Source organism: Engraulis encrasicolus, chromosome 10 (genome assembly GCF_034702125.1).
Source record: "Engraulis encrasicolus isolate BLACKSEA-1 chromosome 10, IST_EnEncr_1.0, whole genome shotgun sequence".
Lineage (NCBI taxonomy): Eukaryota > Metazoa > Chordata > Actinopteri > Clupeiformes > Engraulidae > Engraulis > Engraulis encrasicolus.
The window spans coordinates 47126643-47151642 of NC_085866.1; the positions used below are offsets into that span (position 1 = coordinate 47126643).

General features: G+C 46.5%; 1 protein-coding gene across 1 annotated transcript in view; it reads left to right on the top strand.

The window, feature by feature from the left end:
• Window positions 1–1381: 1381 nt before the first annotated feature.
• The window catches only part of LOC134457472 (inactive dipeptidyl peptidase 10), a 74420-nt gene continuing 50801 nt past the window's right edge, over window positions 1382–25000 (top strand). Inside the window, exons 1-5 of the mRNA XM_063209479.1 lie at window positions 1382–1528; window positions 6793–6907; window positions 9471–9566; window positions 10393–10487; window positions 14172–14243. Of these exons, the coding sequence (XP_063065549.1) occupies window positions 1382–1528; window positions 6793–6907; window positions 9471–9566; window positions 10393–10487; window positions 14172–14243 (525 nt within the window). The remainder of the gene's footprint in view (window positions 1529–6792; window positions 6908–9470; window positions 9567–10392; window positions 10488–14171; window positions 14244–25000) is intronic.

The window sequence follows — 25000 nt, forward strand, 5'->3', positions numbered from 1 at the left end:
GGCACGAAGAAGATAAGCCACGGGCATGTTTGGATATCAAAAAGATCTTGTGTTGGTTTTGTTGAGCGCAGCCCTTTCATCATCGCAAGCAAGATTGCTTTATTAAATATTTAAAAATACTCTATGGCTGTGCAGGACAAGCTCTCTGAAAAGTCTTGCTTCGTCGTCTGGCGATGGAGGCTTGTTGTTGTGTTAGTAGCATAGTGCTCTAGTTGGACAGTGATGTAAGAGTTGGCCTTTTGCATGGCTGCCTAAAAGTGGCGACTGGATGGATTTTTGTACAAAGACGCCCAAAAACAAGACAACATGTACAAAATATACAGTGAAGGACTCAGCTGGGTATTGGCCATCTAAGTTTTGAGAGGGTGTACTTGCAGCTACGTCACATGCCATAGTAATCATGATCGATGAATCCCACGAGGAGGAGGAGGCGGAGAGGAGAGCAGGCTGCGCTTGAGTGATCAGGGAGGAGAGAGAGAGAGAGAGAGAGAGAGAGAGAGAGAGAGAGAGAGAGAGAGAGAGAGAGAGAGAGAGAGAGAGAGAGAGAGAGAGAGAGAGAGAGAGAGAGAGAGAGAGAGAGAGAGAGAGAGAGAGAGAGCACGTAGAGCAGGCCCACTATCCAGTAGAGTGGACCTTTTTCCTGGATGACTGCCCAGCCCAGCAGCACCTCCTCCTGCCTGCCTGTCTCTCCCATCAAATGGATTCCCCCTCCTGCCCATGCAGCGGTGGTGGTGGCTGAAGCTGCCCACAGGGAGATAGATGGAGAGGGAGGGCGGTGGGCAGACAGAGAGGAATGGAGAGTGTGGTGGTGGTGGGGAGGGGGGGTAAATAAAACTTGAGCGAAACTTGAGTGCAGAGAGGGAAAGGGAGAAATGGGAGAGAGAGAGAGAGAGAGAGAGAGAGAGAGAGAGAGAGAGAGAGAGAGAGAGAGAGAGAGAGCAGTGACTTGGAGACAGCGGGCGGTGATGCATGGCCACCTCAGCAGAATGACAATCTGTCAAGGGAGTGAGCTGAAAGGATGACTCTCACCCCCTGCCACTGCCACTGTCTCCGACATACCACCCCAAACACATATATTCACATGCACACACACACACACACACACCTCACATATACACTGTGTACACGCACCCCTAAACACACACACACACACACACACACACACACACACACACACACACACACACACACACACACACACACACACACACACACACACACACACACACACACACACACACACACACACACACACTTATACACTTATACACTTGCACACGCACAAATATGCGTGCACACCCACACACACACATACACACACACACACACACACACACACACACACACACACACACACACACACACACACACACACAGCCTGATGTCCTCCTCCTCCGACCTACCCTCGCGAGAGGGTGAGAGGGGTCATCGATCTCTCCGTAGCCCCTACTCAGGTACTCAGGAGACCCAGACCCTGGGGGACCCGGCCGGATGGCCATCGGAAGAGGAGGGCCAGCACTTTGAGGAAGTGCTCCAGGATGGCCCTCTAACGCTACTTTAACTTGCCCAGTCAATTCTCACAAGTGGCCTGCTATGGGGGGGGTTGCAGCAGGCAGGCAGGCAGCACTCGATGTTGATGAATGTCGCGTCAAAGTGCTTGTGCTGTAGCAGTGTGAGAGATGGAGCACCCATTCCTGTGGAGGAGGAGGAGGAGAAGGAGGATAGAGGGCTGTTGTGCTCACTGTGCAGGCCTGTCACAACCAGGCAAGCAAACTAGGCAATTGCCTTGGGCCCCCCCAGCTGAAAGGTGCCCCCTGGTAATGATTGCAGTATGTACCTGTATTCACATTACAGCAATGACAACCTTTCGAACTTTGTGGAAGCACCTCCCTAAATGTATTGACCAAAAAGTGCAACAATGCTGCTGATTGAGATATCTCTCAAGGTGGCCCCAAGTCCCTTTTTGCCTAGGGCCCCCAAGCACCTTGAGACGGCCCTGTCGCTGTGTTGTCACATGTTCATTCCCCAGGGTGCCGTATAGCTCCGCTTCCACTCTCCGCGAGCCTCTCTGCGTGCATATATGTGTGTTGAAACGTGCATATGGTCGGTGGATTCACCTGTTACATTTTGCATGAGTTTTCCCCCTTCTTGCAGGAAACACATCAAAGTGACAGTGTGTGCGTTTGAGCCGTGAATGCAGACCACACTGATGGATGGATGGCAGATTCACTGACAGCCTTCTGTTTATCCATCCCCTTATCCATCAGGTGCAATGAAGTAGAAACCTGAAGGAAATTATGCGTAAGAGGAGCGCTCAATCAAAAAATCATTTTCTCACTTGGTCATTTTTCAAATCATTTTTTCTCATCTAATTTTGAGTTCGGCTTTGCAGCGCTATGCCATTATTATGACATGCTGATGGGAAAATGGCAGAGAATCTCATCCCAATATTGCTGTTCATTCAAGCTCTCCTCGATTAAATGGAGAGATATTCTTTTCTTGTAAGCGATTGTTGATCTGAGGCGAACGTGCAAGTGGATGAGTCAGATGTGGTGGGCAGTGAATGGCAACCTTGCTTTAAGAGCTGCAGGGCAGAGCCACCTTCTCCTCAAGACCTGGTTTTGCCTGTCCAAATGGCCTAAATGGACAAGGAAAACCAGATATTGGCATGCATGGCTCTGGATTGTAGCTTTGGAGCCCAGGCTGCTCATCATCACTGATGGTGGACCTGCTGTACTGTGGTAGTCAGACATGGCCGACATGGATGAGATCAGTGGGCAGCCACCCGCTTTGAACGTTATCACACCCGATAGAATGGGCGATAGTTGATAGAGGTCCCATAGGAATGGCAGAGTAGGCGGCTACTCTACCTACCAGGAGGCTCGAGAGGTCGTTATCAGCCATTCACATGGCTTTGCCGAATACACTACAAAATGTAGGGATAGTACACATGCATAGTAGTTTCATTGAAAGAATGGCCAATACATTTTATTTTTTTGCAATAAATTTGCGTTGTCCAGAACGTAGCAGCTTTTTGTGGTCCATTACTTAGGCAAAGCCATGTGAATGGTTGATAACGACCTCTCGAGTAATTGTTGTTTTTTGGGGGGGGGGGTTAAATTTGAAAATTTTGGGGTGACCTAGTTTGGGGGCATGTTTCAGTACTGCTTGTTCTGCAACAGTATGGGTCTGGATATACTGCCCCCATGTGCTGAATCACTGCATCACTCACTGAGCAAATGGTCACTGGCTGAGACTGCAAAAAGTTATGATGTAAATCATGAGAAATATCCATGTTGTACTAATGCAAGATAATATTTTTGTACATGCTCACCTACGGTGGCACACTTCATGTGGCCATCAATAATATACAGTATGAAACAGGGCGCGTATATTTTAGCGCAGTGTAAGCCACATCAACTTCTGTCTAAGCAGCGATGGTGTGTCCTTCCTTCACCCCCTCCTGACATCCTTACTTTTACTGCTGCGTCATAAGACATCACCTATGCCCCATTAAAGCAGCCACCTACAGGTGTAATGAGGTAGAGGCATGAGGGATATTAACAGCTATCTATCACCTGCCATTAAATGATAATTTTGTCACTTGAGGAGACTTCTTCTCGCCTACAGTACTTTTAGGTAAAGGTCGCCAACAAAAGCCTATCCTTTGTACACTGGTTCTGACAAAGTGTAGAACACTGCTCATGCCATGTTGTTTTCAATAGGACCTCACACAGTGGTGTTGCACGTTGCAGCTGCAACTTCCCCCCTGTTCATTACAATTAAAGTGTGTTTTATTGGATTTGGATTGGCATTTGATTTGACAACATTCATTGTTGTGTTTTCTGCATACAGAGTGTTACTGGTATACAGAGGCAAGCACAATTGCTCTTTCTGTAATGCCGGAACCAGTGATTTTTTTTTCCACATTGTGACACCTTGTCCCACTCCCACGTCAGTCCATCTCCATTAGTGGATGATTGCTTCACTGTGGTGTCGGAGACAGACAATTCCATAACTCTTCCATCACACAGCATCACCATATCCATCATTAAAGAGACTTCAGGGAAAAAGCAATGCAAGTTACCTCTTCTTCAGGTCATGCCAATGCCCACCAGTAATGGACTCACTTCGGTCCAGGTACAGACAACAATTATTTAATTGTTCCATCATATATCACCCGTGCACCATTAAAGGGACTATAGGGAAGTAGCAACAATGGGGAAGTTATGTGCAAAAGGAACATTCAATCACTTGCAAATATTGTTTTTCTCACATCTGACTATTTCTCTTGCCTAGTTTTGTATACAGTCAATAACACAACTATCACATTGATTCATGACCCGACTGTGAGACCGTGTCCTGGACCCAACTCTTCAGTCCATGTTAGTGGACTCACCAGTATTGGGTTCTCTACAATCCAGAAGCAGATATATCCGTGATCCGTAAAGTAGCAACAAAGGAACATTCAATCAACGATTGTGCACAAAGAAACATTCAATCACCTAAGATTAGAAATTTAATTTTTACCACTTGAGAACATTTTTTTTCTCTTGCCAACCTTTGGGCACAATCAACAACACACATCTATCTCATTGACTCATGACCAGACAAAGCGGGATTGTCCCCAGTCTATACCTGCAGCCCAGCACATGCCAATGGGTGGATAATGGATTCACTGGGATTCACACACTGACAGCCAGACTGATCATTGGATACTAGATTCACTGGTGTTCAGAGACAGGCAACCTTTCTTTTCCTGCTCCATCATCAAATGGTATCACCTCTACTGTGCACCATTGAAGAGGCTACAGGTGTGATGGAGTAGCAACCAGGGAAATCATGTGCAAAAGGAACATTCAATCGCTTACTATGAAATGATTAAATGATGGAATGATCTATAGGGTTATCCACTTGACAACGTTTCTCTTAAATACTTGTGGGTATCGTCAACAACATATCCTAATCACATTGACGTCTGAGAGTGTGGCCCCCTGTCCCCCATCTGGCTTTTTCCATCAGAAAGATGATTCACTTTAACATGATCCGCATCAATAAAACAGTGGGACACATATGATGGGAGAAACCGTTACATCGCTCTAACCACGCAAGTGCAGAAGCTAGATTGCACCTGGCTTGAGAGTTCCAGCACATGATTACGGTTTGCTCATTTGCTTGAACACCCGATGACGGTTTATTTTGTGTCTGGCGCAGGATATTTTCTCTTTCCTAAGTTTCTAATCACTTATGCCTCTTTTCCACTGCCGGTTTTCTGGTAGGTCTACAGCTCGACACAGTGCGACTGGGCCACCACTTTTTGCTTTATGACTGTGTTCCACTGTATTCTGCTAAAATGTTGATGGAATGAACTACCGATAGCATTAAAACAATTTTAATTTAAAAAAAGACTTTCTGTTGATAGAAAACCAACCGGACGCATCTCATAGCTAGAAAATAATTCATTTTAGCTTTTAATTTGCTACCTAATGGAAAACAGGCTCATGTCGCTCGCTGGAAAATGTATTGACTGCAATTCACTGAGAGTCAGACAATCGTTTCTTCTCCTGCTCCATCTTACGACGTCCTCTTATGCACCATTAGAGCTTCTACAGGTGTAATGAAGTCGCAACAGGAGGGAAATTAAGCGCGAATGAAGACGTATCAATCACTCGCTATTACAGGACCACTTTGACAGTCACTTTAGAACACCCCCCCCCACACTCAACCTAGCCTACCTTTGGTTACATTCAACAACACATCCATCACATCACACATACCATCGACTGCTGCGCTGCCTGTCCAGACTGTGAGGGCTTTTCTCCCCATCCTCCATACCATCCCCCACCCCCTTCCCAGACCTCCGCTCCCCCGGAGGTTTGTTCACTGCTCTGGTGCACATGTCTCTATGCGGAGAGTCCCCACTGTCAGCACAGGAATCCATGCCTCTCCAATGTACTCTCCCTCAGCTGTGCGTGTGTATTTGTGTTTATGTATTTGTGTTTGTTGTATGTGTATGCATTTGTACTGTCCCTCAGTTGCCCGTTCTCCTGTGTATTCATGTTTAAGGGTGTTGTACACATGTACGTGTATGTGTGTATTTGCACTCTCCCTCAGCGCTGCATAGTCTCCTGAGTATTTGTGTGCATGTGTATGTGTTTTAGAGCGTGTAAAAACGTCTTAAGGACGATATGATTTTTCTGTGTAGCATCTGGCCTATGTACATAGGCTTGGTTCACCCTCCTCATTTTGTCTCTGACCAAACCTGGCAGGCTCAGGTGTACCACAGTTGAGGCAGATTGAGTGTGTTTTAATATGTTTTCATCTTACTCTACCATCCTATGGCCAATATTTGTGTCTGTGTGCAGCATCTGGCCTACCGTACTGTATGCATGCAATATTATTTGCACTGTGTGTTCAGTTTGACTACCCTCACTTTATCTCTGGCAGGACCAGGGGACTCAGCTGGACCAGTTTCAATGATCAGTGTTTTATTTTTTCTTGACATCGTCTCATGCACCATGTATTCTATGTGTCTGTCTACTCTGTGGTGCCTCAGTGAGATCTGACACACATCCAATTTCTTTTAGCCGGGTGCAGGGTCAAAACATAAAGTTCATGTAAGGCACGGAAGAACCCCACACGATGAACTCCCTCTTAGTCCATTTTATTGTATATTCATGATGTTTTGGGTTACCACTACCCCTCTTCAGACTTCCTCTGTCTGTAGTGCCTCATGTCCAAATGTTATGCACTTTGTAAAGTTGGTTTCACCGTGCTCATGTGTGTCTACAGGACCTGGGGGGATCGGGAGGGCCGCCTCGGAACTGGAAGGGCATCGGCATAGCCATGGTGGTGATCCTGGCCGTCATGTCCCTGGTACTACTGGCTGTGGTGCTGCTCACTCCAGGTAAGATATAGGCGAGAGAGAGAGAGACAGAGAGACAGAGAGGCAGAGGCAGAGACAGAGACAGAGACAGAGACAGAGACAGAGAGAGAGAGAGAGAGAGAGAGAGAGAGAGAGAGAGAGAGAGAGAGAGAGAGAGAGAGAGAGAGAGAGAGAGAGAGAGAGAGAGAGAGAGAGAGAGATCCTTGGCATTGCCATGGCCATGCTGGTGATCCTGGTCGTCATTTCTGTTGTGGCTTTGTCTGGCAGTGTTATGCCCTGTGTACACCAAGCGCGACCTACACTACCTGAACGACGGAAGTCATTATTTCTATGATACGACCAGAGCTAATTTTAACGATTAAAGTCAAGCTAATATTATGGTAATGAGCTATAACACGATTCTGCGAAAACCAATTGGAATGTTCACATCTCGAATGTCCCAGGCTGTCAAGCCAGGGCCGTAATGTGATGAACTAAATCAAACATGTTAATGTCACGTCCAGAGTGAATAAAGCGAATTCATGGCAAAACTTCTTCAACTACCCCAGCTACCTGGGTTGTGTAGGTCACGCTTGGTATACACACAGCATTACTCCTCCTCACACCTGGTAAGGAAGGGAGTAGAGGAGTGAGACAGGCTGGGGAGGGAGGGACGTGGGACAGTAGAAGAGAGATTAAATGTGAATGTGAAGGGGCATAGACAAGAGAGAGACTGGTAGGGAGGTGAGAAGGGTAGCAATGGTGAGAGACAGACAGACAGACAGACAGACAGACAGACAGACAGACAGACAGACAGATAGATAGACAGATAGATAGACAGATAGATAGATAGATAGATAGATAGATAGATAGATAGATAGATAGATAGATAGATAGATAGATAGATAGATAGATAGATAGATAGATAGATAGATAGATAGATAGATAGATAGATAGATAGATAGATAGAGATGTAGAAAGGCATGGGGGTTGGTGTGTGTGTGTGTGTGTGTGTGTGTGTGTGTGTGTGTGTGTGTGTGTGTGTGTGTGTGTGTGTGTGTGTGTGTGTGTGTGTGTGTGTGTGTGTGTGTGTGTGTGTGTGTGTGTGTGTGTGTTAGGGAAAGAGAGAGAGAGAGAAGGACAGAGAGAGAGGGAAAGTCATAGAAAGAGGGGGCATAACAGCGGGGAGGAGGCAAGAAGGCAGTGAAAATGATTAGTCTTGAGGAATGGTATTTGAGGAGAGATGGGAAAAGAAATTGAAATGCAGGAGCCCAGCAGCCAAGAGACGGCGGTGTGTGTGTGTGTGTGTGTGTGTGTGTGTGTGTGTGTGTGTGTGTGGATGGTAGTGTGTGGTAGATGGTAGTGTGTGGTGGATGGGAGGGTGGGGAGGTAGAAAGGTAGGTGTGTTTGTGTGCGTGCGCGTATGCGCATGTGCATGCATGTGTGCGTGCGTTCGTGTGTGCGTGCTTGTTTACATGCGTACTTGTGTGTGTGTGTGTGTGTGTGTGTGTGTGTGTGTGTGTGTGTGTGTGTGTGTGTGTGTGTGTGTGTGTGTGTGTGTGTGTGTGTGTGTGTGTGTGTGTGTGTGTGTGTGTGTGTGTGTGTGTGTGCGTGTGTGTGTGTGTGCGTGTGCGATGGAGACCGTTGTGTGTGGTGGATGGGAGGGGTGGGTAGAGGAGGTTGGGGTCACTGCTGGGATGGGTGTTTGAGGGCCAGCCAGATGATGAAGTGAGGAGGAGGAGGAGGAGGAGGAGGTGGAGAAGGAAGGGAGGAGGTGGAGAAGGAAGGAAGGGAGGAGGAGGAGGAGAAGAGAGAGAACAGGTACAGAATACAGAGAACAGCATGGGCCTTTTCTCTACAGTAGCAGCAGCAGTAGACACCCACCACACAGGCACGGTGTTCAAAGGCGTTGGGAATAAAGGCATTGTCTCCAACAACAAGGCGTAATCCTTACCACCAGCTGCTTTCGATGATTGTATATGAATGCAAACAGATTTGCAGCAGCACAGTAACAGTCGTGTAGTACAAGATACAAGAAGGGCTTGTGTCTGTCTCCATACTGTATGCCTTGCATTTTTCTGTCTACATTTATTCTCATGTAATATTACATTTATACTGTAGATACCTAAGGCTAACCCTAACCAAATGGTACAGTACAGGACAAGTTACTATTTCTGTCTCAAGTGGTGCACTTGTGCACTTCGGGCACTATGTTTCAGTACACCAAACACACTGAAACATAGTGCGTGAAGTGCACAAGAGCACCATTTAGACAGACTGTTAGATGGTGTTACAAACTTTGGTAGCCCTTTGTTGCAGATGAGATGACCAGCCATCTGATTTGTTGACTCACTGTATGCAGAAGAAAAGCTCCACATCATAACATTAGGTCATCACTGAGAGTCTTTCACTACAGATTAAGACCTGGTCATTACTATTCTGCTAATAACAAGAATAATACAGGCTCGGCATGAAAGGGTTAAAGAGTGACTAATTAATACAAGAGGGAGATTAAAATGAAGTTCATCCTCATCAATGCGGAAAGCTGATTTGCGAAAATTCGTCTCGGGTGAGAACTGGCCTTTTTTTTCCCTTTTCCATACAGATGAGTCTCACCTCTTGTTGCAGTCTCCCCTCACCGTGGAGGACATTGAGAGCCACAGCTTCAAAGTTCACGACCCCTGCGTCAGCTGGTTGAATGGTCAGTATCCGATGACCCCTGTGCGTGAGCTGGTTGAATGGTCAGTATCTCAAGGACGGTGGGTGGAATGGATGACCACTAGCGGAGCGCTGAGCTGTGTCTTAATTGGTGGAAACCGACTCACGGCCAAGACATTATGGTGTGATTTACCCATCTGCATCTGTGCTACTCATTAGTGTGGAAGGGTAATTATAGTGGTCGGCTACTGTAAAAAGCCCTTACGTGGCATTTCTAAAAGTCTCTATCGATTAGTTACATAATGATTCTCTCAACCGGTGGTTTGTTTTTTTCACACCCATTGCACGTTGCCCATATATTTGATACAATTCATGTTTTGATTTACATGCCATTGTCAGGACATCTTTTCCCCCATTTTTGAAACGTACCATGTTTTGCTGGTTAGCATGGAAAAAAAACCATCACACATGCTCATTTAAAATTCATTACATATCCACAAATGTCACCTCTCCTCACGGCAATCTGGCCTTTTTCTTTCTTTCCCTCCCCGCTGTGCCTTGCAGATCAGTAACTCATTTCACTGGAAATGGCTTACGCAGCAATCGCTAATAGATTCAGAGCTCGGCAAAGAGGCTGGCCCCTATTGACCTTTTACTCATTTGTCTCTTTCTTTCTTTCTTTCTTTCTTTCTTTCTTTCTTTCTTTCTTTCTTTCTTTCTTTCTTTCTTTCTTTCTTTCTTTCTTTCATCACACTCTCTCTCTCTCTGTCCCTCCTCTCTCTGTATCTCTCTCTCTCTCTCTCTGTATCTCTCTCTCTCTCTCTCTCTCTCTCTGTATCTCTACCTCTCTTCACCCCTCCTCACGGCAGAGAATGAGGTGGTCCTCCTCACCAGAGAGGGAGCTGTGCTGACCTACGGCCTGCAGTCCAACATCACCACCACCTTACTGGACAACAGCACCATGGTGAGTGCACTGGTCTCAGCTTCACACATTGTGGAGACTGGAGGCAGTACAATGCTATCATGTGCCTCTTTTCCACTGCCTGTTTTCTGGTAGGCCTACAGCTCGACACAGTGCGACTTGGCTGGCACTTTTTGCTTTACAATTGAGTTGTGTCGTACCTATTCGCGGCTGAGTCATGCTTTTCGAAGAGCAAAAAGTGGAGGCCGAGTCACGCTTTGTCGAGCTGTAGGCCTACCAGAAAACTGGCAGTGGAAAAGTGGCATTAGTGTACAACAGGACCATGGAGAGTTTATATAAGCGGGCGGGGTAAGACTGGAGAAAAGAGATTTGGGACAAAATATAACCAGAGATTGTACTGTATATGTAGAGATATGCCAACTTAATGAATTGCTATCGGTGCCAAACGTACGTGAACAGGTTCCGGTCTGCCTTAAGGAGCGTGTGGTGTCCGCTTGACCTGAAATGAAGTTAGTTTTTCTTCACAATTCAAAGAGTAGCCCTACAAGTAACAGTATTAGGGTTTGCTTGATCATAGATTCTGATACGCCTAGACCCTCAACAACCCCAGAAAGTTTCAATGACCAATTTCTTTTATAAAATCCATGCATCTCATCCATTTTGATGGAACAGTCCTTAGGTCTGAATAAATGTTTCCCCCTTGTGAAACTACAACCCAGAAACATTGGGCCTTTGGCCATTGATATCACCTTACTTGAAATCAGCACCACGGAGAGCGCCCTGTGGGTAGCGGGTGTAGGCAAGGGGTGTAAGACTGTGCCAAGATGAGAAAGAAGAAAGTTGATAGAGTGTACCAGCTCCCCATATATTGTGCTGCTGGGATTGAAACCGACTAAGCCAAGAAGGGAAAGGACACTTTTGCGACAATAAGCAAGACTTATTGAAAGTGAAAGTGAAAGCCCATTGGGAAACTCCAACTCCCATTGTCATTGTGACACAGCACTCAACAGCACACAAGTGAACACTGCACACAACGAAATTGCATTTTATGCCTCACCCGTGCAAGGGGGCAGCCCTCAGTGGCGCCCCATGGGGAGCAGTGCGGTGGGACGGTACCATGCTCAGGGTACCTCAGTCATGGAGGAGGATGGGGGAGAGCACTGGTTGATTACTCCCCCCACCAACCTAGCGGGTCGGGAGTCGAACCGGCAACCTCTGGGATGCAAGTCTGACGCCCTAACCGCTCACCCATGACTGGTTTTTGGATTTACAACCTTACAACATCACAATGGTGGGTTTTCTGCACCTCTACCCAGGGCCATCATATGGGGGTGGAGGCAAGGGGACTGAGGGTTCGCAGGGTGGAACGTGGAAATGGGATTGGCTCAGAAGGAGTTTAATTGGGCCTAGAAGGTGGACATGTGATCTGCTTGTGTGTACCGCCCAGACTTTGGTGCCACCTTGTTAAGGGTAGCCACGTCAAGGGCTACCGGGCCACCGGTAGTGGTGGCAGCAGTGGCACAGGGGTGTAACGCTGTGCCAGGAAGAGAAAGGAGATTGGGGGTGCGCGGAGAGGCGTGTATTGATTTAGTCATGCCGGCCGACAGCAGGACAAATGTGGCGGTCAATAGAGGCCTTTCCTGGGCAGCAGAGAGCATATGGAGGGATTGTTAAATACTCTGCAGATGGAGGGAAAAACTAACAGAAGGGAAGAAAAGAGAAATCTGCAGTCAGTGTGGCTGGGGGAAAAGGGGCAAAAGATTGCAATTACACACAGTGACTTTCATGGTTTTTAAGCCTCCTTTACTTCCTCGCACTGCTTTTCCTCTACACAGTATAAGAACTTTACTGTCAGTCAGGAAGGACTGGAACACTTTCCCACGTCCGTCCCCCCGTCAGGCTCATTTGAAGATAAGGACATTCAGGTTCCCGGGCATGGGAGTCAGAGAGAGTGCCACAGAACATCCTGTGACATCCCACCACATTATGCACATACACACAAACATAACGTGTGCACTCACCCTTTAATGCTCCCACCAGAGCTGGACTGGTCATTTGGCATACAGGGCATTTTCCCAGTGGGCCGACAGTCCTCAGGTGCCGATGATTGTTGATTTTTGTTGATAGTTTAGACTTTTTTATCCTTATAGACCAGCCCTCAATTTAGATGAGGCAGCCCATTGGTCGATCTATAATATACACATTACATTACATGACATTGCATTTGGCAGACGCTTTATAACCAAAGCGACTTTCAAAAGAGGACATAATCAAGCCAACATCACAAGCAAATACAAAGTGCACAGGAGATATACAGAACAACAAGTTCATACACATACTGAGCTAGTCACAATATCATGGAAAGGCAGGGGGCTGTGTGAGGGGCTGGCCTATGCCAAAAATGCCAGGGCTGTTTCTCTGTCCCAACCCAGCCCTGACTCCCACGCATCAGCACATCATCACCACCACCACCACCACCACCACCACCCCACCTCCATCATCTCCTCTCCTGCTGCCACTGAGGAGTGCACACGTGCCTGCCCCTGTACTGTATCTCCCATTCATTCACCCATTCTCCTGCTGGCTGGCTGGCATGAGGCTTCAAAGAGATTCCCAGAACAGTGTAAGGGCTTCCTCTTTGAGCAGCCCCTTTCGTTGTCACTCAGGCAGGCAGGCAAGCAGGCAGGCAGGCACACAGGCAGGCACGCAGGCAGGCAGGCAGGCAGGCAGGCAGGCACACAGGCAGGCACACAGGCAGACACACAGGCAGGCAACACAGGCAGGCAGGCAGGCAGGCAGGCAGACAGGCACACAGGCAGGCAGGCAGGCAGACTTTACGTACAGTATGTGGGTCAGTGCCTGTGTGCCTGTTGTGCAAGTGAGCGAGGACGCTTGCCTTGCCTTGCCTTGTCGTCAGAGCTACTGACAGCTTTTGCTGGGCCTAGGACAAAGTCATCTGAAAGATTCCCTCTCTCAATACATACATTGGAATGAGGACCCAATTCTGGGCCTCCCATCTTCCTGGGCCCGGGACAGCTGTCCCCTTTCTCTCCCCTGAAGGCTTCCCTGCTTGTCTTGCCTGGAAGCCTCCTCGCCTCCTTGCCCGCGGAGCTCTAGAAGAGATGATGGAGGGAGGATCCTCCGAGCGAGGGCTTGCCTTTTCTCTTCTCTCTCTCTCTCTCTCTCTCTCTCTCTCTCTCTCTCTCTCTCTCTCTCTCTCTCTCTCTCTCTCTCTCTCTCTCTCTCTCTCTCGGCTGCCCGTTCCATTTTTTTTCTTTTGCACACAGCGGGTCATCCCTCTTGTTCCCTCCCCAAGGCCCTAACTAAACCACACAACTAGGAAGAGAGGGTTTGTGTGAGAGAGACAAGATGAATGTGGGTGAGAGAAAATGGATGTATGAGAGAAACAGCCAGAGAAGGAGAAAGAAGTAGAGAGAGACAGAGCGAGACAGAGAGAGAGAGAGAGAGAGAGAGAGAGAGAGAGAGAGAGAGAGAGAGAGAGAGAGAGAAGGGGATGAGAGAGAGAGATGAAGAGAGAGATTTTTGAGGGTAATGTGGTAGTACATTGTGTTGTAAGGTTTTCTCTGTGCATCTATGTGGGTGGGGAGGAAGAAAGTACAAGAAGACGTAAAAAAAGAAGAAAAGAACAGAAGTAAAGGAAATACAAAGTAAAAGAAGTACAAAATATCAAAACACTCTGATGTTTGTGTTTTATCTTTATCCCAGGACCCAGAGGGCATGAAGTTCCAAGTGTCGGCAGACAAGAAGTTCATGATGCTGGCATACAACATCCGTCCGGTGAGTAACATCCCCCGCCCTCAACGTAACGTGCCCAAACGAGTGCCTTCTCTTCCCTCCAGGCTCTCCCCAGCATACACACCGATGCCCTATATTGTGCCCCTTCATCATCCTCAGACCTCTCCTTTCTTTGGGAGTTGCCATCTTAATGTTTGCCATTTGTTCCCAAGAACAGCGTTTCGAGATATTGTCTTCTGTTGTGTCTTTTGTTTTTTTCTGCATTCGCAGGAGGCGTGTAGAGATAATGTTCTTGTTTATACGCCAAGCCCCCAATGACAGTCCTTTGTCTTGTCAAATAGATTAAAATAGCAGTCTGCTGGGTTCCTCCTCAGTTTCTTCGGTTCCTCGCTCGTGCTCCACATTGCACATCAGGGCTGTTGTAAAAATTCAAACCAAAGCACGAACGCCCCCAGACACACAACAGCAGGCAGGCATGGTGCCAAGCCTAGGGGATAAGGCAGTGAGAGAGGGAGATAGGGAGAGAGGGAGGGAGAGAGAGAGAGAGAGAGAGAGAGAGAGAGAGAGAGAGAGAGAGAGAGAGAGAGAGAGAGAGAGAGAGAGAGAGAGAGAGAGGAGCGAGAGAGGGAACGAGGGACTCTGAAGCTCTCTGCTTTTACTCACTAAGCCAGTCTGTTTGTGCACAGATACCCTGGTGATAATTGTGGCACAGAGGCTGCAACATCCACCAACACCCTCCCCAGCCACAGACACACACACACACACACACACACACACACACACACACACACACACACACACACACACACACACACACACACACACACACACACACACACACACACACACACACACACACATAGGGGCTAACACCACACCAAGCCCCTCCCCAGCCACCCTGCGCTTTAATCCACATCCCAGGGCACAGGGTGCAAGGAACAAACTGAGCAGCGGGTGGTTGGATGAAGATGTTGGACGGTGCTATAGAGAGGAGGGCATTTGCCGCACAGAGGCTGCAGCATCCAGCCACCCCAGACACCCCCACCCCACCCCGCTTTAATCTACATCCCAGGGCACAGGGTGTAAGGAACAAACTGAGCGGGTGGTTGGATGGAGGTTTTGGGGGATGCCATAGAGAGGAGGGCGAGTGTGGAACAGACACTGCGGCATCCACCTCAGCCAACCCCCTTTAATCCGGATCCCAGGGCCTGGGGGTGCAAGGAACACGCTGGGTGGGTGGGTGCTTGTCTATGTTGCCAGATTTGGTGGTTTCCTGCCCAATTGGGCTGCTTAGGATAACCATCTGTGGCTGAAAAAGGGATTTTTTTGCAGATTGGGCAGGTTTCTCTGCAGCTTTATGGCTGAAGAAATCAATAAAATATAGTTACAATTGGGCGGGATTTAGTGCTTCCAGGCGGGTTTTCATCAGTCTTCTCTGGCTACCCTGCTGTCTATGTGGAGGTTTTTAGAGGGTGCCATCGAGAGAAGGGTAATAATGGCACAGATGCTGCAGCATCCACCAACCCCCTCCCCAGCCCCCCTGCGCTATAATCTGGATATCAGTGAGCAGGGTGCAAGGAACAAACTGGGTGGCCGAGTGTGTGGGCAGAGGTTTTGCAGGGTGCCTTAATGCCTAGTGCTTCTCAACGGGGGCTCCCCCCCAGGCGTTAAGAAAGATACAGCGGAGAGGGGAGGATTCTCAGTTGCCATTGGGGGTGTGCATTATTCTATTTTACTCTTTAATTCTAAGGGGGACGTTTGCCGGCTTATGATGAAGTGAAGGGGGCGCTTGGAGGTTTAAGATGAGGTCAAGGCGACATTTGTCACTTTTGAGAGGACCAGTGCCTTAGAGAGAAGGGGTAAAGGACTAGGACTCTGGCCCCCCGTCACGGCTATCTCTCTGCTGCCTCCCCTTCTGGAGCTCCTGCCTGTGCTGCTACAGCTACTGTGTGCCATCAGTATCAGCAGCAGCCCCTGCAGCATTCTACGCAGTGAAGCCATGCACTTTATAACGCGAAACATCAGGCAAGAGATTGTGGGGTAGAGTGTATATAGTATATGCGTGCAATTGAATATTCATAGGGAGGTCTTGGATGTGATGGAGGCTTAGAGGTGGGTGGGTGGTTGGGTAGGTGGGGAAGGGGGGGTGCTGCTGTGGAGTGGGGTGGGGGAGGGGGGGGGGGGGGGTTGGGGCTGATCGGCGTGGCTGTGGAAGTCTGATCGGTTTGATGTAGAACAAAGGGGTGGAGGAGGGGAGAGAGAGAGAGAGAGAGAGAGAGAGAGAGAGAGAGAGAGAGAGAGAGAGAGAGAGAGAGAGAGAGAGAGAGAGAGAGAGAGAGAGAGAGAGAGAGAGAGAGAGAGAGAGAGAGAGAGAGAGAGAGAGAGAGAGAGAGATGTGGGAGTTGGGATGATGGGGGAATATGAGGCTGTGGGAATGAAATCGCTCTGACGCATCTGCACAGCATTTTAATGAGCTAGAAAACGAGGGTGTTGGAGAGAGAGAGAGAGAGAGAGAGAGAGAGAGAGAGAGAGAGAGACACACACAGAGAGGAGAGAGGAGAGAGGAGAGATGGCAAGAATGAGTACAATGAGGTCTGGGAGAGTGAGAGAGTAAAAGACAAACAGTCAAAAGAAATTCAGGGTGTGTGTGTGAGCGAGAGAGAGATAATAAAAGAGAGGGAGAAAAGAGAGAGAGAGAGCGAGAGACAGAGAGAGGGGGGGGGTTTTCAAAGAGTAGTTGAAAGTGAGACAGAAAGAGATTGTGTGTGTGTGTGTGTGTGTGTGTGTGTGTGTGTGTGTGTGTGTGTGTGTGTGAGAGAGAGAGAGAGAGAGAGAGAGAGAGAGAGAGAGAGAGAGAGAGAGAGAGAGAGAGAGAGAGAGAGAGAGAGAGAGAGAGAGAGAGAGAGAGAGAGAGAGAGAGAGAGAGAGAGAGAGAGAGAGAGAGAGAGAGACTTTGACTTTTGACTTTCAAACTTCATTTATTGCACATTCTTTCTTAAGATTCTTTACAATAGACAAGTAGTTAAAACATGATTAAAAAAGCAGCCAAAAATAAATAAATAAATAAATAAATAAATATACATGAGTCTATGTGTCACAATTAATCAGGCTGCAGGTTCTCTAACAGGCTGTTGAAAGTTAGTATGCCATGCTCAAGATAGCAAACAGCACTTTTGTAACACCATATCTTCTCAAAAGACCCAAGATCATTCATTTCACTATAAAAATGAAAATCAACAAGAATTCTTGATTTCACCAATGTGTTAAACACTGTTACAATATTGTACCCTGAGTCAAACTCTACTTTGTTTCGCCTACTTACATAAATGGCCATTTTGGATTGTCCAAGTAAAAAGTTCAACAAAAGACATTTAGACTTGCGTTTTTGACAATATTTGAACCCAAAAATAAAGCTTTCCATTGAAAAGTTTTCATTGAAACCAGTAAACAACCTTTTTAAAAGGGAAAACAGAGGTTCTAGCCTCTTACATTGCATGAAAGCATGAAAAGTGGTCTCCCTCAAAGTACAAAAGGGGCACTGCTCACTTACACTTGGATTTAAAACTGAAATGAAAGCATTAACAGCCACTGCCCCATGCAACACCCTCCATTGTAGGTCCCCATATTTCTTTGGTAATGGTGACTTGTGAAAGACCCTCCATTGCGGTTTAACCTCCTCAGTCATTTGAAAAACAGCACGCCAAGGTGTGTCTATTCTTTTGTCAAGGTGTTTTTTGTTCAGAACCACAACACACAGTTTATACAACGCCTTACCAGAGGCAAGGTGGCACCCAAGGAAAGACAAAGGTTCAGACTTAAGTAAAACACCAGAACACTCATCCAGATTTACATTGAGAGTAAAATTAGGAAAAACATCAGAGTCATTTGGAGACATCACACCCATAGAAAAATCATTAAGCAACCTTTTGTCTTCTTCTGTAAACAACCCCTCCCACTTCCCAAGGAGATGTTCTATAACTCTGGTTGACCTTACCCCTAGTTGGTTGGCCAATGGATCAGCATTCTGAAGTAAGGGACCTGCTAGGTTGAGCAAGTCATTCAGAGTGAGAACTTTAGCCTCACAGAGAATTCTTGTAAGGGCAGGAAAAGACTGTTCGCGTGAAAGGTCCAAGATGGAGCCATAGATCAAAGGCTCCTGTAGAAACCAAAAAAGAGAGGTAGAACTCACAGCCCTCCCGATCTTGAAAAGAGTCCATACTTTAAAAAGGTTCCGATAAAAAATGGGAAATCTGTTCAGGTTTAGGCACTTGGGGTCCATCCAGAAAAGAGTCTTGTCTAGACCCAGTCCTTCAAAGGTGCGAAGAATGGCGCAAGTTACAGCTTCCCAGCTGCTACTTACAGTCCCACAAAGCAGTCTCTGTATGAATTGTAGACGGAAGGCAGCCGTCCTGCTCTGTAGATGAACCAACCCATGTCCCCCCTCTTCTCTAGGTAAAAACAAAACACTCTGGGGCACCCAATGTAGGCTGTCCCAAAAAAAATCAACCAGAACAGACTGTATTTTTGAAAGTACATTAACAGGAGGGTCTATGCAGGCCAGCCGGTGCCAGAGGGATGAGGCTACCAGGTTGTTGATTATAAGCACTCTGCCTCTATAGGACAGTTTACTCTTTAAAAAGTTCCATCTACTAAGACGGCCCTTCACTTTCTCAAGAACGCCTTCAAAGTTTTTCTGCATAAATTCATCATTCCCAATAAACACCCCCAGGTACTTAAGACCATCTCTGCACCAGTGTAGGTCATCAGGCAATCTTGGTGAACCATTCTTCCAATCCCCCATCAATAAAGCAACACTCTTACCCCAATTGACATTATTAGAGGACAGCATTTTAAAATCTTTAAACAATTGTAACATGACATTCACATCTCTCTGACTTTTAATAAGAATTGCCACATCATCAGCATAAGCTGATAATTTAAACTTGAAAGTACAGTTTGGAAGCATTACACCTTCAATTTCATGTCTTAATCTAATCAGAAGTGGCTCAATTGCCAAGGAATATAACATACCAGACAAGGGACATCCTTGTCTAATACCTCTGAACACTTTAAACGGGGCACACAAGTCACCATTAACCTTTAGTAAGCTTTCAATGTCACGATACAGGACTTTCACGTAATTAATAAAATCAGAATTAAAACCAAATGCAGCCAGGACATTCCATAAGTAATTATGTTCAATTCTGTCAAAGGCCTTTTGATTATCTATTGAGACAAGGCCAAAATTTAAGTTTAAACGCCTTCCAACATCCACAATATCTCTGATGAAGCAAATGTTGTCATAAATCAACCTACCAGGCACACAGTAGCTCTGATCAGGATGGATGACTTCTCCCACAACTTTACTAAGTCTATTGGCCAGAACCTTTGAGAGTATTTTATATTCCACACATAGAACAGAGACAGGTCTCCATGACTTTATGTCATTCAGGTCCCCTTTTTTAGGCAACAGCGTTACCACAGCTCTACGGCAACTGTGAGGCAACCAACCATTGGTTAAGCTGTCACTCAGCACCTCCAGCAACTCTGCGCCTACCTCAGGCCAGAAAACTTTGTAGAATGCAACCGGTAGACCATCGATCCCCGGAGCCCTTCCACTCTCCATGCTTTGGAGGGCTATGAACACTTCCTCCAGGGTTAGCACCCCTCCGAGGATTGTATTTGCCGAGCTGGACATCTGGGGTAAATTGTTCAAGAAAACATTCTCAGGAGCCTGCTCATAAGAGATCTCACTCGTATAGAGATTCTCAAAAAACAATCGCGCTCTTCTACGAATGTCAGTTTGAGAATACAGAAGAGTGCCATCTTCTGACAGCAAAGACTGCATCAGTTTTTTTTGGCCATTTTTCTTCTCTAAATTAAAAAAGAATTTGGTGGGTGCATCCATAAGTTCAATAGATTGAAAACGTGACCTGACCAGAGCTCCTTGAGCTTTAACTCCTAATAACTCAGCCAACAAGTTCTTTTTAGTTTTCAGCTTCTCCATTACATTGCCATTTGTATCACCTTGAAGATTCAGAATCTCATTCTCTAAGACGGCCATACGTTTTGAGATGTCCCTCGTGACATTGAAGCTATACTGCTGAGACAATATTTTTATTTGCACCTTAGCAAAATCCCACCACTGCTGTATTGACTTAAAATCAGATTTTTGAGTTTTAAACTGATCCCAAAAAAATCTAAAGACATCTCTAAAATGATTGTCTTGCAATAAACTGGTATTAAAATGCCAGTACGCACTCTTAGGTTTAGAAGTACTTATAAATATTTTACACGTTATCATACAGTGATCAGAAAACCCTACTGGTACAATATTACAACTCCTAAAGAAATTAAATTGGTGTTTGAACCCATAAAATCTATCCAACCTCGCCAAGGACAGCATATTATTGTATGCATGTACCCAAGTATACTGCTTTTGATTTAAATGGAAATTCCTCCAAACATCTACAATGTTGTGCACCTTTAACACTTCAATTAACTTTCTACGAGAAGGCATATGTGGCTCTATGTGATTGCGATCCAAAGCAGTCTCTGTACAATTAAAATCCCCTCCAGTCACCAACACGTCTTCAACATTGCAGGTTTTAAGGACATCATCCAGAGTTTGGAGAAATAGCATGCGTTCTATTGCATTGGTTGGGGCATACACACACACAAACACAAATGTTTTGCTATCATAATTGGCTCTTACTTTTAAAAGTCTGCCTTTAATTATTTCATCATAGTCATAAGAGCAGGGTATAAAGTTAGGGCTAAACAGGATGCCAACACCCCCACTATTTGAGGTATTGTGACTTAAAACTGACACACCAGGAAATTCGCTCGCCCAGTCATCACTATTCCTCGTATCTGTGTGAGTTTCTTGGACAAAAGCCACATCCACTCTTTTTTGTTTAAAAGTTTCAAACACAATTGCTCTCTTATTCCGTTCCCTTGCTCCATTTAAATTTATAGAAGCAATTAGAACTTCACACATAAGGAAGTATAAAATAAAGAGCTTAAGATACATAATGATCATGACAGAGGAAAGATTACGGTTGACTGAAGGTTTCTGTTTCACGCAATTTGCCAAGTATCTTTTTTAAGCGCCAAATCTCCCTATCTTCAAATCCACCTTCTGACATAAACTGTGTCGTTTTATCAATGAATTGTTCCACATCCGGGAAAAAATGATCAATCATAACATTCCTGGCATGCTTAGTTTTACTCAAAAATGCCTTTATGTCTTCAAGATTGTAACTCTGTTGAGAGTAGCCGCTCTTAGGTAAACTGCAGGTAACACTACAATCCGACGCATAATCGCTCTCACTCTCAGCGTCATATTCAGCTGGAGGGCTGGTATTCTTTTTCTTTGGTTTTTCTTTAGAGCCTGGGTGAGCCCTTTTCTTTGTCGGAATTTTAAAGACAGTTTCAGTTTCCATGGGAGTGGTGGGGTCCCCAATAACGTCGTTAATGATTTGATCCATCAGATCAATATTACTCTGCGCAGCAGCTGCGGGCATTTCCAAATCAGGACTATGAGCCACTGAGCCACCATCTTCTGGTGTCTCAGTCGGAGGGGGCATCCCTGCCTCTCCGTTCACATCACCCGCACCTTCTCCCTCCCCACTCCCTCCCTCCCCAGGTGCTTCATCATTGCCAGTGTTAGGCGTTTCATGAGATTGTTCACGGGGGGCGCCCTCTTTCGAATTCGCATTATCTGGTTTTGCCTTGTCCGGACAATTACGCGCCAGGTGTCCCAGCTGTCCACAACCAAAGCACTTCATGTTATTAGTAGTGGCATAAATCATGTAATTGAAGTCATCAACCTTAACATTCAAGGAAAGTTCAAGTTCGCCCTTGTCCTTCAAAATGATATAAGCGAACCTTCGGAATGAAACGACATGCTTCAATAGCGGAGATTTGGTTGCCAACGGTATCATTTTCGGGGGGGATACAACTTTTCCGTAACGTGATAGAGCCTCGGTGAGCACATCATTGCTGATAAAGGGGGGCACATTAGAAAGCATTACTTTTTTCGACGGGCTTGACAAAGGTAGAACGGGGGAAAAAACCTCCTCAACCACTACACCCGACTCCACCATTTCATTGACTAACTCAACAGATGCAAGGAACAACACCGCTGCACTGTTCATGCGTGACGCGGACAAAACATTATCATGGCCAATTTTGCGACCCACGGCCAGACTGATCTCCTCCACTGAAGAAGGAGAATCAATCTTAATGCCATGCTTCCTTGTAAGAAAACCCAAACGCTCCCCAGGTGTATTTCGCGCAGCCATACTTCCAAAAGGAAGCAGACACCTAGCGCGTCCACTTCAATACACTCCTAGTTGCAATAGATTAACAAACTACATACACAATTTAAAGATAGAAAAGATAGAAAAGGGACAGAAGTCTTGGTACGGCGACCAAACTTTCGACACTCACTCACACACGCTCCAGCTCCTCCCACTCGCACAGCACACGCGCAGAGAGAGAGAGAGAGAGAGAGAGAGAGAGAGAGAGAGAGAGAGAGAGAGAGAGAGAGAGATATGCTTTGGCAACATTGTATCATTACAGTCATGCTAATAAAGCACAATTTGAATTTGAATTTGAATTTGAGAGAGAGAGAGAGATACAGCAAGTCATTGAAAGTGAGGCAGAACTAGGGAGAGTGCGTGATGCACAGGGGCAATCAGTGACTGACAGAGACAGAGAGAGGGAGACAGAGAGGGAGCGAAGGACGGCGAGAGAGAGAGAGAGAGAGAGAGAGAGAGAGAGAGAGAGGGAGAGAGAGAGACTGAGAGGGAGCCAGGGAAATAAAGAATGAGGGTAGGGTACAGCGAGCGCCTGAAGGTAAGACAGGAGAAGAGGGGAGTTAATAACGAGGGCCGTTGGAGTGAGTGACAGTGAGTGGCAGGCAGTGAAGGTGGCCGAGAAAAAGACAACGTAGACCGAAGCAGGGTGACATGGAGCGAAACTGGCAGTGAGGAGAAAAGAGGACATGGACGGAATGAGAAGAGAGGAGAGAACAGGAGGGAAAGTGTGTGTGCGTGAGAGAGAGAGAGAGGGACACAGAAAGATGGAGGAAAAACTGGATGTGCGTTTTGTGTGTGTGTGTGTGTGTGTGTGTGTGTGTGTGTGTGTGTGTGTGTGTGGTGTGTGGTGTGTGGTGTGTGGTGTGTGGTGTGCGTGTGCGTGTGCGTGTGTGTGTGTGCACGCGTGTGAGCAATGCATTTGTGTATGTGTGTGTTTTTGAGAGCAAAAGCAAAAACGACAGAGAGAGAGAGGGAGGAAGAAAGAAATGAGTAAAGAAGAAGATAAGAGGTCAGCTCTACTTAGTCTGGGATGCTGCTGTACAAAGAAGCACTGAGTCTCGTCGTGGACATCATCATCATTGAACAAATAACAAGAGGGGGGGGAGAGAGAGAGAGGTAGAAAGACAGAGAGAGAGAGATAGAAAGAGAAAGAAAGAGAGAGAGGTAGAAAGACAGAGAGAGAGAGGAAGAAAGACAGAGAGAGAGAGGTAGAAAGAGAAAGAAAGACAGAAAGCGCGAGAGAGAGAGAGAGAGAGAGAGAGAGAGAGAGAGAGAGAGAGAGAGAGAGAGGTAGAAAGAGAGAGAGAGGTGGAAAGAGATAGAAAGAGATAGAGAAAGCGAGAGAGAGCGGGAGAGAGAGAGAGTGAGAGAGAGAGAGAGAGGGAGCATTGTTATCTTGTCACTGTGTGAGTTGAGTTTGCTGTTTCGGGGGGGCTTATCGCCGGCCACTCTGACCCTCCTCTTGCTCTGCAAAATAGCTGCATGCGTAAAAGATTTCCTACCGCTGCTTTCCTCAGGGAGGGAGTGGGAAGCCTAATGCAACCGTAATGGGGACGTGTGCAGGCAGGGAGATAGAGAGAGGGAAACCAACTGGCTCATCCCGAACCGGGGGAACAATCTGTTCAGCATTATTAAACAACCTCTATTGATGTATCGCCCTGCTCTGTCACAGTAGGGTTTTTTGTGCTACGTTCTTGTTGGTGTGTCTGTGCCATATGTGTGAGAAGCATTATAATACAGACGCAAGACAGACATCATAATAAATGGGTTGTTATTCGTGGTGTCAAGGGTGGGAATTAACTTTGCACTCTGTGACAGTCACAAATAAATGACAAAACCCTACTCTATAAGCCTCTCAGCGGTTAATTGCTATTTTGTGCCTGAGTGTTTGCATATATTTTACGAGGATCTGGCTGGCGCTTCTATGAATCCACATCCTCGGTGGGTGTTGAGGTTTATAAGGATTCTGTTTTAATGGATATTTTAGGTGTGCCGCCGGCGACACCGTCTGCAAATTGGTCAGGGAGTTGCTAGCCTGTTGACTACTGGAAACAAGCAAGGCACGTAGAGAGAAACCGGATTCTGAACTGGCAACAAGGCCCGCCAACCAGGGGGGGACAAAGGTGTATGCTGTCCCGGGCCCAGGGAGATACAGAGCCCAGAATTGGGCCTCATTACATTGAATGTATTGAGTAGGGGGGGGCTTTCAGATGACTTTGCCCAGGGCCCAGCGAAAGCTGTCAGCGGCCCTGATGACAACACTTACCACAAGAAGACAAACTACAGCAATAGATGCAGCGTTGTGTTTTTTGGTGCACCCCAGCAACGTGGGCAGTGTGCATTTTTGATTGAATACTCATTGTTTTCCCTCCGTTCCACAGTGGTCGTAAATTTTAGGGATACTTTTCTAGAGGGTGAAAATAGGAAGATTTACTCTGTCTTCATCGCTGTGTTGTCTGTCTGCGTGATTAAGAC